Source organism: Procambarus clarkii, chromosome 29 (genome assembly GCF_040958095.1).
Source record: "Procambarus clarkii isolate CNS0578487 chromosome 29, FALCON_Pclarkii_2.0, whole genome shotgun sequence".
Classification (NCBI taxonomy): domain Eukaryota; kingdom Metazoa; phylum Arthropoda; class Malacostraca; order Decapoda; family Cambaridae; genus Procambarus; species Procambarus clarkii.
Genome location: NC_091178.1, coordinates 907,101 through 926,242, shown reverse-complemented (window position 1 = coordinate 926,242; position 19,142 = coordinate 907,101). Strand labels below are relative to the sequence as shown.

Sequence of the window (19,142 nt, the reverse complement as noted above, 5' to 3'; positions counted from 1 at the left end):
AACTGGAAAACTGTGTAGTGATGTCCAGAACATGGTTCCTTTTATGGTGTGTGAGGGGGGGGGGGGGGGGTGGCGTTCCTCTTGTGTTGTCTTGGGGTATATTGTGTTTTTGTGATATGATGGAGTATTCTCAGGGTTTACCAGTGTGGGTGTTTAAGGTTTACCAGTGCGGGTGTTTAAGGTTTACCAGTGCGGGTGTTTAAGGTTTACCAGTGTGGGTGTTTAAGGTTTACCGGTGTGGGTGTTTAAGGTTTACCAGTGCGGGTGTTTAAGGTTTACCAGTGTGGGTGTTTAAGGTTTACCAGTGTGAGTGTTTAAGGTTTACCGGTGTGGGTGTTTAAGGTTTACCAGTGTGGGTGTTTAAGGTTTACCAGTGTGGGTGTTTAAGGTTTACCAGTGCGGGTGTTTAAGGTTTACCAGTGCGGGTGTTTAAGGTTTACCAGTGTGGGTGTTTAAGGTTTACCAGTGCGGGTGTTTAAGGTTTACCAGTGCGGGTGTTTAAGGTTTACCAGTGTGGGTGTTTAAGGTTTTCCAGTGCAGGTGTTTAAGGTTTACCAGTGCGACTGTTTAAGGTTTACCAGTGTGAGTGTTTAAGGTTTACCAGTGCGGGTGTTTAAGTTTTTCCAGTGTAGGTGTTTAAGGTTTTCCAGTGCAGGTGTTTAAGGTTTACCAGTGCGACTGTTTAAGGTTTACCAGTGTTAGTGTTTAAGGTTTACCAGTGCGGGTGTTTAAGGTTTACCAGTGCGGGTGTTTAAGGTTTACCAGTGCGGGTGTTTAAGGTTTACCAGTGTGGGTGTTTAAGGTTTACCAGTGCGGGTGTTTAAGGTTTACCAGTGCGGGTGTTTAAGGTTTACCAGTGTGGGTGTTTAAGGTTTACCAGTGTGGGTGTTTAAGGTTTACCAGTGCGGGTGTTTAAGGTTTACCAGTGCGGGTGTTTAAGGTTTACCAGTGCGGGTGTTTAAGGTTTACCAGTGCGGGTGTTTAAGGTTTACCAGTGTGGGTGTTTAAGGTTTACCAGTGTGGGTGTTTAAAGTTTACCAGTGTGGGTGTTTAAGGTTTACCGGTGTGAGTGTTTAAGGTTTACCGGTGCAGGAGGTGGTAGTTTACCAGGGCTGCCATGTTGGTGTTGGTGAGGTTGGCAGCTTAAGGTAATCTAGGATGATGAGAGTTGCGTCCCGCGGACAGACGCTGCCCTCCACCCCGCGGGGGGGGGGGGGGGGGGGGGAAGGTCACAGTCAAAGGTCACGCTCACCAATTAGTTACTTACTTACTTTGACCTAAATTCTCTTCTAGGGTGTTCAAGCCATTTCGTGGGTCTGAACAGCCTCTGATGCAGTTGGTATTAGACTCCCAGTTCAGAACCACGAAGGAAAATCTCATTGAAGATTAAATCACAAAAAACTATAAATGATTATATCTGGAGCGATGATAAGATTAGATATAATAACAAAGAGTAATAATAATATTTCAAGTCATGCGACCGTGTGGGGGGGGGATGTTAGGGGGATGGCAGCGTGTGGTGTGTGTGGTGGAGGGATGGCAGCGTGTGGTGTGTGTGGTGGAGGGATGGCAGCGTGTGGTGTGTGTGGTGGAGGGATGGCAGCGTGTGGTGTGTGTGGGGGAGGGATGGCAGCGTGTGGTGTGTGTGAGGGAGGGATGGCAGCGTGTGGTGTGTGTGAGGGAGGGATGGCAGCGTGTGGTGTGTGTGGGGGAGGGATGGCAGCGTGTGACGTGTGTGAGGGAGGGATGGCAGCGTGTGGCGTGTGTGAGGGAGGGATGGCAGCGTGTGGTGTGTGTGGGGGAGGGATGGCAGCGTGTGGTGTGTGTGAGGGAGGGATGGCAGCGTGTGGTGTGTGTGGTGGAGGGATGGCAGCGTGTGGTGTGTGTGGTGGAGGGATGGCAGCGTGTGGTGTGTGTGGGGGAGGGATGGCAGCGTGTGGTGTGTGTGGGGGAGGGATGGCAGCGTGTGGTGTGTGTGGGGGAGGGATGGCAGCGTGTGGTGTGTGTGGTGGAGGGATGGCAGCGTGTGGCGTGTGTGGTGGAGGGATGGCAGCGTGTGACGTGTGTGAGGGAGGGATGGCAGCGTGTGACGTGTGTGAGGGAGGGATGGCAGCGTGTGGCGTGTGTGAGGGAGGGATGGCAGCGTGTGGTGTGTGTGGTGCAGGGATGGCAGCGTGTGGCGTGTGTGGTGGAGGGATGGCAGCGTGTGGTGTGTGTGAGGGAGGGATGGCAGCGTGTGGTGTGTGTGGTGGAGGGATGGCAGCGTGTGGCGTGTGTGGTAGAGGGATGGCAGCGTGTGGTGTGTGTGAGGGAGGGATGGCAGCGTGTGGTGTGTGTGAGGGAGGGATGGCAGCGTGTGGCGTGTGTGGTGGAGGGATGGCAGCGTGTGACGTGTGTGGGGGAGGGATGGCAGCGTGTGACGTGTGTGGTGGAGGGATGGCAGCGTGTGGCGTGTGTGGTGGAGGGATGGCAGCGTGTAGCGTGTGTGGTGGAGGGATGGCAGCGTGTGGTGTGTGTGGGGGAGGGATGGCAGCGTGTGGTGTGTGTGGTGGAGGGATGGCAGCGTGTGGTGTGTGTGGTGGAGGGATGGCAGCGTGTGGTGTGTGTGGGGGAGGGATGGCAGCGTGTGGTGTGTGTGGTGGAGGGATGGCAGCGTGTGGCGTGTGTGGGGGAGGGATGGCAGCGTGTGTGGTGGACGGATGGCAGCGTGTGGCGTGTGTGAGGGAGGGATGGCAGCGTGTGGTGTGTGTGGGGGAGGGATGGCAGCGTGTGGCGTGTGTGGTGGAGGGATGGCAGCGTGTGGCGTGTGTGAGGGAGGGATGGCAGCGTGTGGCGTGTGTGGTGGAGGGATGGCAGCGTGTGGCGTGTGTGGGGGAGGGATGGCAGCGTGTGGTGTGTGTGGGGGAGGGATGGCAGCGTGTGGTGTGTGTGGTGGAGGGATGGCAGCGTGTGGCGTGTGTGGGGGAGGGATGGCAGCGTGTGGCGTGTGTGGGGGAGGGATGGCAGCGTGTGGCGTGTGTGAGGGAGGGATGGCAGCGTGTGGCGTGTGTGGTGGAGGGATGGCAGCGTGTGGCGTGTGTGGTGGAGGGATGGCAGCGTGTGGTGTGTGTGAGGGAGGGATGGCAGCATGTGGTGTGTGTGAGGGAGGGATGGCAGCGTGTGGTGTGTGAGGGAGGGATGGCAGCGTGTGGTGTGTGTGGTGGAGGGATGGCAGCGTGTGGTGTGTGTGGTGGAGGGATGGCAGCGTGTGGCGTGTGTGGGGGAGGGATGGCAGCGTGTGGCGTGTGTGGGGGAGGGATGGCAGCGTGTGGCGTGTGTAGAGGAGGGATGGCAGCGTGTGGCGTGTGTGAGGGAGGGATGGCAGCTTGTGGCGTGTGTGAGGGAGGGATGGCAGCTTGTGGCGTGTGTGAGGGAGGGATGGCAGCTTGTGGCGTGTGTTTTGGGCGGGATGGCAGCTTGTGGCGTGTGTTTTGGGCGGGATGGCAGCGTGTGTAAGGGGGAGGGGCGGGAGGCGCGTGCTCCGGGGCCTGGCCTGCGCCGCCTCGTGCTGTCATCACGTGTGTGAGGCGAGGAGCAGTGGTGCCTCCTGCTGGGTGTGGAGGTTGACTGGTGTGTCGAGAGAGGGCGCTGGAGGTCCACCACACCAACACCTGTATACTAACATGGTGTACACCCACAGTCGCCCGTCTGGTGAGCGCGTGTTCGTCGCCTGAACACTCGGGTGTACATGCACAGTTTGTACTATACGTGTTTTGTACTCGTGGTGGAGTGTTCGTCTTGGGTCGAGCCTTCCATCCACTCTCTCGTGTGGAAATCTGCATACGTTTGTTAACGACGTTTTCATATAAATTCTGTAGTCGCTCGCTATCTTTTACAACTTGGTGCTCCAGTTACTGAAACTGTTGTGCCAAACCTTTAGTCCATAACAAGCTAATTATAAACGTTATTGCTAATTGTAAATTAAACATTAATTTATTTTAGTGCCGTGTGCATATTCTGTGTATATATAGGTGCATTTATTGTATTCCTCGAGGGAAATGTTCAGGGAAGGTCTTAGAGCCGTTGCACAACACAGGAGTGACACACACCCGAGTAAAAACAAATGCCTGTAGATTAAATTTACGTCGCCGGGCCAGCAGGACTTATGGTCATTGCTTCGTGTGTACTCACCTATTTGTGCTTGCGGGTGTTGAGCTTTGGCTCTTTGGTCCCGCCTCTCAACTGTCAATCAACTGGTGTACAGATTCCTGAGCCTACTGGGCTCTATCATATCTACATTTGAAACTGTGTATAGAGTCAGCCTCCACCACATCACTGCCTAGTGCATTCCATCCGTTAACTACTCTGACACTGAAAAAGTTCCTTCTAACGTCTCTGTGGCTCATGTGGGTATTCAGTTTCCACCTGTGTCCCCTTGTTCGCGTACCACCAGTGTTGAATAGTTTATCCTTGTTTACCCGGTCGATTCCTCTGAGGATTTTGTAGGTTGTGATCATGTCTCCACTTATTCTTCTGTCTTCCAGTGTCGTAAGGTGCATTTCCCGCAGCCTTTCCTCGTAACTCATGCCTCTTAGTTCTGGGACTAGTCTAGTGGCATACCTTTGGACTTTTTCCAGCTTCGTCTTGTGCTTGACAAGGTACGGGCTCCATGCTGGGGCCGCATACTCCAGGATTAGTCTTACATATGTGGTGTACAAGATTCTGAATGATTCCTTACACAAGTTCCTGAACGCTGTTCTGATGTTAGCCAGCCTCGCATATGCCGCAGACGTTATTCTTTTTATGTGGGCTTTAGGAGGCAGGTTTGGTGTGATATCAACTCCTAGATCTTTCTCTCTGTCCGTTTCATTAAGTACTTCATCTCCTATTCTGTATCCTGTGTCTGGCCTCCTGTTTCCACTGCCTAGTTTCATTACTTTGCATTTACACGGGTTGAACTTCAACAGCCATTTGTTGGACCATTCACTCAGTCTGTCTAGGTCATCTTGTAGCCTCCTACTATCGTCCTCAGTTTGAATCCTCCTCATAATTTTTGCATCCTCGGCAAACATTGAGAGAAACGATTCTATACCCTCTTGGAGATCATTTACATATATCAGAAACAGTATAGGTCCAAGGACTGACCCCTGCGGGACTCCACTCGTAACGTCTCGCCAATCTGAGACCTCACCCCTCACACTGACTCGTTGTCTCCTGTTGCTTAGGTACTCCTGTATCCAACGGAGTACCGTCTCTTTCACTCCAGCCTGCATCTCCAGCTTTTTCACTAGCCTCTTGTGTGGCACTGTATCAAAGGCTTTCTGACAATCCAAAAATATGCAGTCTGCCCACCCTTCTCTCTCTTGCCTTATTTTTGTTGCCTGGTCGTAGAATTTAAGTAACCCTGTGAGGCAGGACCTGCCATCCCTGAATTCATGTTGATGCTGTGTTACAAAGTTCTTTCGCTCCAGGTGCTCCACTAGCTTTCTTCGCACAATCTTCTCCATCAGCTTGCATGGTATGCAGGTTAGGGACACTGGTCTGTAATTCAGTGCCTCCTGTCTATCCCCTTTCTTGTATATCGGGACTACGTTAGCTGTTTTCCAAATTTCTGGCAGTTCCCCTGTTGCCAGAGATTTGTTATACACTATGGAGAGTGGTAGACACAGTTCTTCTGCTCCTTCCTTTAATATCTAAGGGGAGATTCCATCTGGGCCTATAGCCTTTGTCACATCCAACTCTAGTAAACCCTTACTTCCCCGCTGGTAATCTCAAACTCTTCCAGTGGTTCCTGGTTAGCTATTCCCTCTCTTATCTCTGGGATTTCTCCTTGCTCTAAGGTGAAGACCTCTTGGAATTTCTTATTCAGTTCCTCACACACTTCCTTGTCGTTTGTAGTGAATCCTTCTGCCCCTATCCTTAATTTCATAACCTGTTCCTTTACTGTTGTTTTTCTCCTGATGTGGCTATGCAACAATTTAGGCTGAGTCTTTGCCTTGCTTGCGATGTCATTTTCGTATTGTCTTTCTGCCTCTCTTCTCATCCTGACATATTCATTTCTGGCATTCTGGTATCTTTCTCTGCTCTCCAGTGTCCTGTTATTCCTATAGTTTCTCCATGCCCTTTTACTTTGCTGCTTAGCTGGCCTACATCTCTGATTAAACCATGGGTTTCTCATCTTCATTTCACTGTTTTCCTTTTGGACTGGGACAAACTTGTTTGCTACGTCCTTGCACTTCTGCGTGATGTAGTCCATCATATCTTGGACCGTCTTTCCCCTGAGCTCTGTTTCCCATGCTATTTATGTTAGGAATTGTCTTATCTCCTCATAGTTTCCCTTTAGGTATGCTAACCTTTTGGTTTCGGTATCCCTCCTCAAGTTCAATAACCCCTTCTTCAATCAGGTACTCAAACACCAGTACACTGTGGTTGCTCATTCCTACTGGGGCCTTAAAACCGATTTCTCTTATGTCGGCGTCGTTCAGAGTGAAGACCAGGTCGAGTCTCGCTGGTTCATCATTTCCTCTCATCCTTGTGGGTTCTCTGACATGCTGAGTTAAAAAGTTTCTAGTCACCACCTCCAGTAGTTTGGCTCTTCACGTATCCTCGCCTCCATGCAGTTTCTTGTTCTCCCAGTCAGTCCTTCCATGATTGAAGTCCCCCATGATGAGCAGGTGGGATCTATTTCTACAGGCAGCAGAGGCTGCCCTCTCAATTATAGTGTTAACTGCCATGTTGTTTTCATACTCTTGACTGGGTCTTCTGTCATTTGGTGGAGGGTTGTATATTACTGCTACTACTATTCTTGGTCCTCCCATTGTCATGGTGCCTGCTATGTAGTCTCTGAACCCCTCACAGCCTGGGATAACCATCTCCTTAAAACTCCATTCCTTTCTCATGAGTAGGGCCACTCTGCCTCCTCCCCTACCTTCCCTCTATTTCCTTATTACTGTGTACTCCTGGGGAAACATGGCATTCGTTATGATTCCAGAGAGTTTTGTTTCCGTGAGTCCGATTACATCTGGGTTAACTTCTTGTGCTCTTTCCCTTAGTTCACTTGTCTTGCTTGTGATCCCATCTATGTTCGAGTACATTGCCCTGAAACTGACTCTCTTCTGCTTCTCCTCTGGGGGAAAACTGTGGGATCTGGGGTGAGTGGGAGCTGGGAGGATCTGGTACGGGGAGACTGGTAGAGGAGGAAGGGCTTGGGGGGTGGTGGAGAGGGGGAGGGTAGGGGGGAGAGTGAGAGGGGGAGGGTTGGGGGGGAGAGTGAGAGCGGGAGAGGGGGAGGGTTAAGGGGGAGAGTGAGAGCGGGAGAGGGGGAGGGTTGGGGGAGCATGGGGGGAGGAGAGGCTTTGGGAGATGGGGGGCTTGGGGCGGCATAAAAGGGGGGAGGGCTTGGGGGGGGGGGAAGGAAGGCTAAGGTGGGTGAGGAAGAGGGGAGGGTTTAGGGGAGTGGTGGAGAGGGGAAAACTTAGGTGGGGTGGGGGAGAGTGGGGGGCTTAGGGGGGGGCGGGGGAGAATGGAGGGCTTGGGGGTGGGAGAGACGGGAGGGCATGTGGGAGAAGGGAGGGCTTGGGGGATGGGGAGATCCTGGGGAGAGGGGTGAGTGGGAGGAGGGGGATGGGTGGGGGGAGGGTGCCCTAGGTGGGTACTTAGTGGGGGGCTGACAGGGGCTGGGGCAGGTTGGGTGTCTGTTAGGTAGAATGTTGGGGTGGTGCCCCACTCCCTGTGGCTGTTGCACTGTTTGAGGAGGGTTCCCCACTCTCCTCTGGGATTGTAGGGTTCGGGGTTGTGGTTCTCCGATTCCTTTCTCTCTCCTTGCGCTCCCTCCTCGCGTTGTTGCCTGCTTTCTCTCTTCCCTTGTCATATCCCTCTGCAGGAATACTTTTTTGAACGTCTGTACAGGAAGTGCTAGACAGCACTTCCTTGCTAACAGTTCCTCTTTCGTGATTTCGCTCATGAATACCACCTTTATCATTCGGTCTCTGTCTTTGTTGTACTTTCCAAGCCTGAAAACCTTTTACCAAGCCTGAAAACATTTTGTGTGCCTGTGTGCCTGTATGTGTATGTGTGTGTGTGTGTGTGTGTGTGTGTGTGTGTGTGTGTGTGTGTGTGTGTGTGTGTGTGTGTGTGTGTGTGTGTGAGGGCACTGTTGTGTTGGTGTGTGGGGATGTGCGGGCAATACCACATGTGTGTGCGAGGCAGGTATGCAGAGTGGCATACAGGTGACGAAGCGTGTGGTACACAGGTGATGAAAGGAGTGTAGAGAGGTGTAGGTGTGGTGGTTGACGGGTGTGTGTGTGTGTGTGTGTAAGTGTAGCCACTAAGACTTGTGTGCTGGCAGTGATGCGACGCCCGAAGATGATCGTGCTGGAGAGTCAGCCGGAGGCGCTGCCGGACGACGTCGTACGCTGTGAGTCGCTCTTCGTACCTCCCGCCATAGTTGACTTGTCGTGTGTTTCTGTCAACGCTGTTTGTCTTAATAACAATGTGGTTTATATATGAGTGGTTTATTTGTCTAAACAGTGTGGTTTATGAGTGGTTTGTGTGTCTTAACTGTGTGGTTTATGAGTAGTTTATTTGTCTAAACAGTGTGGTTTATGAGTGGTTTGTGTGTCTTAACTGTGTGGTTTATGAGTAGTTTATTTGTCTAAACAGTGTGGTTTATGAGTGGTTTATGTGTCATAACAGTGTGGGTTGTTTTAACACATTATATTTGCTTAATCTTTTCCTGTGCATTTTTGGGGGAGATCCGTTCCTCCAATGTTTAGTTGTGTATGCAGGCGATGAGTCACAATAACGTGGCTGAAGTATGTTGACCAGACCACACACTAGAAATTGAAGGGACGACGACGTTTCGGTCCGTCCTGGACCATTCTCAAGTCGATTGTGTAGATTTATTTAATTGTGTAGTTGTGTAGATTTATTTAATTGATAGATCAATTAAATAAAACATTGCCGTTCTATGAATTTAGAGAAAATTAGGGCGAGTTTGAGACAAATGGGCACAAATTCTTTAATGGTATAGTTAGGCCGTTGTCAAGTGAGAGAGACGAGGCTAGGAGTGAGTGAGGTGATGAACCTGCACCACTTGACGTTCAGGTAAGTTCAGTGAGGTAATAAAATGCTTCCCAGCAGGACAGTGTAGCTATTTCTTCACTCTTCACAAAGTGGTTCAGTGAGGATTGAGGGAGGCTAGTGTGTGGCATGACATGGCCGCTCTCCTTAGTGACCTGTGGTGGTCACAGGTACACACACCAGGTGACCTGTTAACCCCAGGCGTTACAATGCTCCCAGGTAACCCCAGGCGTTACAATGCTCCCAGATAACCCCAGGCGTTACAATGCTCCCAGATAACCCCAGGCGTTACAATGCTCCCAGATAACCCCAGGCGTTACAATGCTCCCAGATAACACCAGGCGTTACAATGCTCCCAGATAACCCCAGGCGTTACAATGCTCCCAGATAACCCCAGGCGTTACAATGCTCCCAGATGCTACCCACATCGTAATTTACTAAGAACGCTCCCAGGCGTGACGCGCAGCCTGTGGCTTGAGTCACTTGTTTACCCTGGACGACGTTTGTCTTACACTAAAACACAGTGTTGTAATTGGCTTCACTGGCAATTTGCTTATTGGATTTCCATCAGTGTTTGACCGACTGACTTTGTTCCATGTCTGGTGGCTCAGACTGTGGCTTGTTGGCTTGTGTTTAACTTTGGTTTCCTTGATTAACTTTAATGTTAATTGATGTCTATTTATAATTTGGGTTTGTTTGCACTTATAATAACATAGCGGGTAGTTATAACTGGGCTTGATGTATAGTGTGTGTGTGTGTTATGTGCGTGTGCACGACTGCATGTGTGTGTAGACATTGGTTATCAGGCAACTATGCCAGTGTGCCTAATGGTCGGTGTCATGTTGACACGACAAATTATGATGGACAAGACGCTACCCTCCAAACACACACCGAAACTACGACGTTGGTACAACGTTCGAACAAGTTTTAACACCACCTAACCAGTTATAACAACCAATATATCAAGTTGTAACAACGTTCTAATACGTCATAAACACATTAAGCCAAGATGTAACAACTTTATTACAAGTTGTTACAAGCGGAAAATAGAGACAGTTTCGGTTTGTGTTTCCAGGGTAGTGCTCGTGTAGACGCCAGCAATTGTTGGTGTGTTAATTGTTGGCATTGGTTATGCGGCATGGAGCCGGGGTAGTTATTGTCTGGGGGGGATACACCCCCTCGGCACCTGTCACCCCCACATGCTCCCTGTCCCCCCTTACACGCTCCCTGTCCCGCTTACACGCTCCCTGTCCCGCTTACACGCTCCCTGTCCCGCTTACACGCTCCCTGCCCCCCCCCCCCTCCACACACACGCTGGCTCCACCACTTACCGGAAATTTGAATGGATTGAGAAAATCCGTAGGAGCCGTGATGAAGATTCGAACCTATGTTCTAGGTATTCCCCGGTACACGTCCTAGACATCTAGGCCACGACATGGTCAAAAGGATAGCAACCTAGGGTTCTACTGCAACCCGTCCTCACGCTAGGTTGTTTAAAGCAGCGGCCGTCCTCCCCAGACGTATTCATCAATGTTAACATACTAGGTAATAAAAATAGTTTTTTTCTCATATATAAATTAATATTATTATATATAAAAATTCTATGTATCGTTAGGCATAGGTTAGGTTATGTGTTTAGGTTCTGTTGGCGATTATTTGTGTTTGTAGTACGTGGGTGAAGCATTTACAGCGTTGTGGTTCGAACTAAGGACGTGAGCGAAGCACTTGTTCCGGAAGTGTTCGGACGTCATCAGTTATGAGTCGTGTGTAAATCGCTTTTCATTCATAAACAGGGGGTTAGGCGGCTGGATTAACGAGCTTGGATCTTTGTATACGAGGACGGGTGCAGCCCGTCCTCCAAACAAAGACCCGCCAAACCCCCTGTTTATGAATGAAAAACGGTTTACACACGACTCACAACTGCTGACGTCCGAAAACTTCCGGAACAAGTGCTTCACTGACGAATTTTGTTCGAACCACAACGCTGTAAATGCTTCACCCACGTACTACAAATACAAATAATCGCCAACAGAACCTAAACACCTAACTTATTCCTATATATGCACAATATGCTAATATATTATAATATTAATTAATATTTAAGAAAATTCCCGTTTGGAATGAACAGAATGTAAAAAATTATGAATGCGTCTGTGGGGTCGACCACTGGATGGAATGGACTTGTCCCCTGAAGTCGACGTTTCACACAATATCCTGGTTTGACTTCAGTGGAAGCCTGAACCTTCAGTGAAAACAAGAGAACAAGTATCTTGTAACTCTATCATCGTTACCTAGTGACGTGTACCACCCCACTCTCAGTATTGTTGTGACGTGTACCACCCCACTCTCACTATTGTTGTGACGTGTACCTCCCCACTCTCACTATTGTTGTGACGTGTACCACCCCACTCTCACTATTGTTGTGACGTGTACCACCCCACTCTCACTATTGTTGTGACGTGTACCTCCCCACTCTCACTATTGTTGTGACGTGTACCTCCCCACTCTCACTATTGTTGTGACGTGTACCTCCCCACTCTCACTATTGTTGTGACGTGTACCACCCCACTCTCACTATTGTTGTGACGTGTACCTCCCCACTCTCACTATTGTTGTGACGTGTACCTCCCCACTCTCACTATTGTTGTGACGTGTACCACCCTGCTCTCAGTATTGTTGTGACGTGTACCACCCCACTCTCAGTATTGTTGTGACGTGTACCACCCCACTCTCACTATTGTGACGTGTACCTCCCCACTCTCACTATTGTTGTGACGTGTACCTCCCCACTCTCACTATTGTGACGTGTACCACCCCACTCTCACTATTGTGACGTGTACCACCCCACTCTTACTATTGTGACGTGTACCACCCCACTCTCACTATTGTGACGTGTACCTCCCCACTCTCACTATTGTGACGTGTACCACCCCACTCTTACTATTGTGACGTGTACCACCCCACTCTTACTATTGTGACGTGTACCACCCCACTCTTACTATTGTGACGTGTACCACCCCACTCTCACTATTGTGACGTGTACCACCCCACTCTCACTATTGTGACGTGTACCACCCCACTCTCACTATTGTGACGTGTACCACCCCACTCTCACTATTGTGACGTGTACCACCCCACTCTCACTATTGTGACGTGTACCACCCCACTCTCACTATTGTGACGTGTACCACCCCACTCTCACTATTGTGACGTGTACCACCCCACTCTTACTATTGTGACGTGTACCACCCCACTCTCACTATTGTGACGTGTACCACCCCACTCTTACTATTGTGACGTGTACCACCCCACTCTCACTATTGTGACGTGTACCACCCCACTCTCACTATTGTGACGTGTACCACCCCACTCTTACTATTGTGACGTGTACCGCGGAGCACCGTAACTGTGACGCTGTAGTGAAGAGTATCAAAAATTGACTTCATTAAGTGTGAAGACATGTTACATGTTAAACACATACATATTAAATACATGGAAAGCATATTTTCTTCACACATCTATCATATATGTCTTCCTGATCCATTAGTTGGATAAGGAACCATCAACGTGATTTATGGGATAATAAACAGTAATTGGTGAACAATAAACTGTAATATAATAAAATAGTTAATGTTGTGTGGTCAGAGAAATGTTGCGTGATGTTTAATCATGTCTTTATGTGAAGGTCCCGCGCTCGTCTGGCCGGCATTATGATCCCTGGGGTATATATTGCCTCTCTCACCCGCAACATTTTCCCTTTAATATTCAGGTCAGGTTTAATGGGTTTGGTTTTCTAGTTATACTCATATTTTGGCCTAATTTGACATTTGTTGAGCGCTGGAGACGAGACCACGAGTAGGAGGGCGAGGCGAGGCCAGACCTCTTGAACACCACCTGCGTCACAGCCATTGCCTTCACGCTAACACGCACGCACGCACGCACGCACGCACGCACGCACACACACACACACACACGCACGCACGCACGCACGCACGCACGCACGCACGCACGCACACACACACACACACACACACACACACGTGATTTAAACTCAACCTAAATTGCTGCACAGCCACATCAGCAGGGAAAACAACAGTGAAGGAACAGATAATGAAACGAAGCATAGAAGCAGAGAGATTCACTACAAACGACAAGGAAGTGTGCGAGGAACTCAATAAGAAATTCCAGGTCTTCACATTAGAGCAAGCAGAACTTCCAGAGATGAGAGATGGAATAGTTAACCAGGCATTACTAGAGGAGTTTGGGATTACCATTGGGGATGTAAGGAAGCTCTTGCTTGAGTTGGACGTGATAAAGGTTATAGGCCCGGAAGGAATCTCACCGTGGATACTAAAGGAAGGAGCAGAAACACTGTGCCCGCCACTCTCCATGGTGTATAACAAATCACTGGTAACAGGTGAACTACCAAAAATTTGGAAAACGGCTAATGAAGTCCCGATATACAAGAAGGGGGGATAGACAGAAGGCACTGAACTACAGGCCAGTGTCCCTAACTTGTATACCATGCAAGTTGATGGAGAAGATTGTGCGAAAAAATGTAGTGGAACATCTGGAGTGAATGAACTTTGTAACACAACATTAACATGGGTTCAGGGATGGCAAGTCCTGCCTCACAGGTTTAATTGAAGTCTATGACGAGGCAACAAAAATCAGGCAAGAAAGAGAGGACTGGGCAGACTGCCTATTTTTGGATTGTCAGAAAGCCTTTGGTACAGTACCACACACGAGGCTAGTGAAAAAGCTTGAGATGCAGGCTGGAGTGAAAGGGAAGGTACTCCATTGGATAAAGGAGTACCTAAGCAACAGGAGACAACGAGTCAGTGTGATGGGTGAGGTCTCAGATTGGCGAGACGTTACAAGTGGAGTCCCGCCGGGTTCAGTCCTTGGACCTATACTGTTTCTGATATATGTAAATGATCTCCCAGAGGGAATAGACTCGTTCTTCTCGTTGTTTGCTGATGATGCAAAAATTATGAAGAGGATTAAGACAGAGAAAGATAGTATGAGGCTACAAGATGACCTAGACAAACTGAATGAATGGTTCAACAAATGGCTATTGAAGTTCATGCAATAAATGTAAGGTAATGAAACTAGGCGGTGAAAACAGGAGGCCACACACAGGATACCGAATGGGAGATGAAGTCCTTCATTAATTAAACGGACAGAGATAAAGATCTAGGAGTTGATATCACACCAAACCTGTCTATTGAAGCCCACATAAAAATAATAGCATCAGCGGCGCATGCAAGGCTGGCTAACATCAGGACTGCCTCCAGGAACCTGAGTAAGGAATTATTCAGAACCTTGTATACCATATATGTAACACCAATCCTGGAGTATGCGGCCCCAGTGTGGAGCCCGTACCTTGTCAAGCACAATACGAAGCTGGAAAAAGTTCAGAGGTATGCCACTAGGCTAGTCCCAGAACTAAGAGGCATGAGTTACGAGGAAAGACTGCGTGAAATGCACCTCATGTCGCTGGAAAACATGAGAGCTCGGGGAGACATGATCACTTCCTACAAAATTCTCAGAGGAATTGACAGAGTAGATAAAGATAAACTGTTTAACACGGGTGGAACGCGAACAAGGGGACACAGGTGGAAACTGAGTACCCATATAAGCCACAAGTACGTTAGAAAGAACTTTTTCAGTGTCAGAGTAGTTAACAGGTGGAATGCATTAGGCAGTGATGTGGTGGAGGCTGACTCCATACACAATTTCAACTGTAGATATGATAGAGCCCAGTAGGCTCAGGAATCTGCATCACTCATATGAAAAGGAAACTGTTGTGAATGACCCAGTAACAATACTATGGAAAACGGGAGGGGCATATACAGAGAGCGATAAGGAAACTTGTGAGGCACTGAGCACCAGTCTCTATGGAGTGTTCTCAACTGAGCCTGAGCAGCTTCCGTTGTTAGAAGAGCAGATGACACTAGATGAGAAACTTTGAGATATAGAGGTGACAGCAGAGGACATAATTAAACAGCTGACAACACCGCATGAAACTACGGCAGTTGGACCAGACGATGTATCACCGTGGATACTAAAAGAGGCTGCCGCCCAATCATGGACGCCCCACCTGAAGAAATGCATAAAGAAACTGGAAAAGCTTCAGAAGTATGCGACGAGGTTCGTCCCGGAATTGTGAGGGGATAGGGTATGAAGAGCGTCTGAAAGAGCTGAACATGACAATGCTAAAAAAAAGGAGGGAGCGGGGAGATATGATAGAGACGTATAAAATACTTAGGTGTATTGACAGAGTGGAAATAGATGAAATATTCACCCCAAATACCAACGACACAAGGAAGCATGGGTAGAAGCCGGAAACTTCGATGAATTACAGAGATGTTAGATAGTTTTCATTTAGCGTAAGTGTAGTGGCGAAATGGAACGAACTAAAGGAGCAGGTTGTGGAAGCAAATTCTGTTCGTAATTTTAAGAGGTGATATGCTAGGGAAATAGGACAGGAGTCATTGCTTTAAACAACCGGCAGCTACAACAGTGGGGTCCAAGAGCTAATGCTCGATCCCGCAGGCACAAATAGGTGAGTACACTCACTTTCTCTCTGGCCTAATTTTGTGTCTCCGTTTTTACATAATTTGTCCTTATTACCTTCTTCCCTACAATCCCATTTGGTGCGTGAGCTGTCGCCCGCAAGAAGCCAGTCTGCACGACCAGATGTTCTCATCACACTAGACATTCGCCTTCCGGAAATGTAATGTTATTGAGTTGTGTGGACTCTTGTGGAGTGGGTGGTGACTCCGGGGGTTTGACCCAGTTCTCTTATGACCGCTGGGTTTTGTCTTGACTTTGTTTACTGGCGTTGTTATGAGTCAACTGTTGAGGTCACGCACGGGCAGTTTGTTGAGCGCCGCCACACACACACACAACAGGTGACTTACATCCTCAGGGAGTAACACTGGACCATTCACCACCAGTTTGCCAACCAACCCTCGAATCTCCTAATCTCGAATCGCATTTTGACGTATAAATACTCTAAGGCCAAAAACTGATTTACTAAAAATCAAGCGGCTCACAAAATTGACGTTATTGACGTTTTCTACTGGCGAGTCCTGAGTTAGGTTAGGTTCGGGCAGTATAAGACATCAGTGTAGTGAGGTTGTGAACGGTGGAGAGGCCGGGGTGAGGTTATGGGCACCATACACAGTCCTCGCTGCTACTGTTGTTATCTGGACTGTGCTTGACGGTGAGGAGGCTCTTGGTCTGCCTGTGTGTTCTCCTTCACGCACGCCCTCCCTCCACCTGTACCTCCCTCCACCCTTACCTCCCTCCACCTGTACCTCCCTCCACCCTTACCTCCCTCCACCCTTACCTCCCTCCACCCTTACCTCCCTCCACCCTTACCTCCCTCCACCCTTACCCCCTCCACCCTTACCTCCCTCCACCCTTACCTCCCTCCACCCTTACCTCCCTCCACCCTTACCTCCCTCCACCTGTACCTCCCTCCACCCTTACCTCCCTCCACCCTTACCTCCCTCCACCCTTACCTCCCTCCACCCTTACCTCCCTCCACCCTTACCTCCCTCCACCCTCGCCTTCCTACCTGCTTCCATCATGTTGTCCTATCTGAGAGAGTGCGTGAGTCTGAGAGAAAGGGAGGGGGGGGGGGGGTGATAGTAGCCAGGGAACTCCGTGGTTGGATCATGTATGTCATCTTTCCCTCCACTCTCCCCTTCCCTCCCCCCTCCACCTATCCCCCACTCATCTGCAGCGGATCTTCCCCCTCCCCTCCCCCCATTCCCCCCTCCCCCCATTCCCCCCTCCCCCCCCCCAGCCTAACCTGCATGCCCTTTGATCCCTCAACTGATTACCAGATCGATCATGTAGAATTGTTCTGCACCTTCTGTATGTGGCGCCCTGCCCCCTCCTGGGCCCTCCCTCCTGCCTTGTGGCTGACCTCCTGCCATGTGGCTGACCTGCCATGTGGCTGACCTGCCATGTGGCTGACCTGCCATGTGGCTGACCGTTCTCAGTGTATAAAATATCGTCAATATTTACAGACTGCACCAGTAATGATGACTGTAAAAGCAGAGGACTGCTGGTGCGGAGTGTTATAGGAAGACCTTGACAGTCTCCAGGTGTGGGCAAATAAATGGTTGCTGGAGTTCAATCACAATAAGTGTAAATAAGAAGATGGGCAAGGGATAGGCTGACCATTCGTACCATTTTGAACGAGATAGTACCGTTTGGAACGGAATAGTACCGTTTTGAACGGGATAGTACCGTTTTCTTCATATTTACAGGCCGTCCGGTCGTTTTAATAAACATGTCAATTTTGTCCCGTTTTTAATAAAACGTATAATTATACTTTAATATTGATGAATCATACATTATTATTCATAACCTATAATATAATGTCACGCTGCAGTGTTAATGACGATCTCCAGAAGGAATTCAAATTGATTAAAGTGGACAAACTGTGTAGTGATGGAACAAAAGGGGGTAGACGCGACATCAAACAACATCTGTGTAGCCAGAAACATGAAGGAACTGGACCACACAACTCTGGAAGAAAGACTAAACACGGGAGATATGATCACAACATTGAAGATACTCTGGGGAATAGGCAGGGTGGACAGCAGTCGATTGTTGGCAGTGTCGTAGACGTTGAGACGAAGCCTGGAGCAGGACAGAGAGGCGAATGAGGCCAGGGGTAGAGCGCTCGGATACGGGACGAGAGCGTGGAAGCTCGATGCGGCCCCTGAGTGAGGCTGTCTGTTTTGTCAGAGCTGAAGAGTCTTGTGGCGGTAGGAACTGGGCACGCCACGTGCAACATTCTTGAAAATTGCGTGCAACATTCATGAAAATTGCGTGCAACATTCATGAAAATTGCGTGCACCATTCTTGAACATTGCGTGCAACATTCTTGAACATTGCGTGCACCATTCTTGAAAATTGCGTGCACCATTCTTGAAAATTGCGTGCACCATTCTTGAAAATTGCGTGCACCATTCTTGAAAAAACATTGAGGTTGAAGGTGTGTGGTACCCTCAAGCGTCTGTACTAAAGTTAATTGAATCACCGTGGAAAATATACTGATGAATACTGAAGATTGATAGATTGATAAAGATTAAGCCATCCAAAAGGTGGCACGGGGATGAATAGCCCGTAAGATGAATACCGACTGATTGATGATTGATGAAGATTAAGCCACCCAAGTGGTGGCACGGGCATGAATAGCCCGTAAGTGGTGCATTTTTTTGTTTTAGCAAATGTATGCAGTGTGCTGAGGTCACATATAATCGTCAAGCTGTTATCGGGAGGGAGGATACTGCTTGACAGTATTTATGAGGGTGTCCAGCTGCTGGACACTTTTCTCCAGAAGAGTTTTATTATTATTATTTTCTACCACAGACGTGGCCACACATTTACAATGCTAACCAGCATATATACATTTTCTTCTGTCCTCTGTAACGTACGATTATGTTACGTTGTTGGGTTGATTAGATACACAGTGTTTAGTGAGTTTCATATTTATTTAGTATTTAGTAGTCCTGGATACAGCAGTGTCGTAGACTTTGAGACGAAGCCTGGAGCAGAGCAGAGAGCTGAGTGAGGCCGGAGTCGTTGAGCTCTGTGTGGGAGAGCGTGGCGGCTCAATTGGGAATTGTGAGTGTCTGAACTCGGGGAGCGAGAGCGTGGCGGCTCGATGCGGTCGTAGTCTGCTGTCTGCTCTGTGTCGAAGCTATAGCGTCTTGGGTCGATTCGGACTGTACACGCCGAGTGCTACATTGTTGACTGTGGAAATTGAACTGTCCTCCATTCCGATTGATTGATAAAGATTAAGCCACCCAAGAGGTGGCACGGGCATGAATAGCCCGTAAGTGGTGGCCCTTATGAGCCATTACCAATATCAAAAGATGATACTGGAGATCTGTGGAGGTGCGACTGCACCCTGCGTCCCTCCATTCCTCATATCGCTTGCTGCTTATATGGTGATTACACCTCAACTCCCTCCAACAAGATGAGAAGAGCATTACCTGTAATTGGGGAAAGGATTGTAACTTCTGTAATTAGTGCTAATTAGTTATGCTGTT

The 19,142-nt window shown here is 49.0% G+C and overlaps 1 protein-coding gene across 33 annotated transcripts in view; it reads left to right on the top strand.

Annotated features, from left to right (window-relative positions):
- Window positions 1-19,142, top strand: part of LOC123764935 (microtubule-associated protein futsch) — a 229,995-nt gene that overhangs the window by 89,573 nt on the left and 121,280 nt on the right. For 32 of the 33 annotated variants that reach the window (XM_069333230.1, XM_069333231.1, XM_069333220.1 and 29 more), the window contains one exon: window positions 8,327-8,395. The exons of the other annotated variant lie outside the window; for it this stretch is intronic. In XM_069333230.1, coding sequence (XP_069189331.1) covers window positions 8,327-8,395 — 69 coding nt within the window. The remainder of the gene's footprint in view (window positions 1-8,326; window positions 8,396-19,142) is intronic. 33 annotated transcript variants of the gene reach the window in all.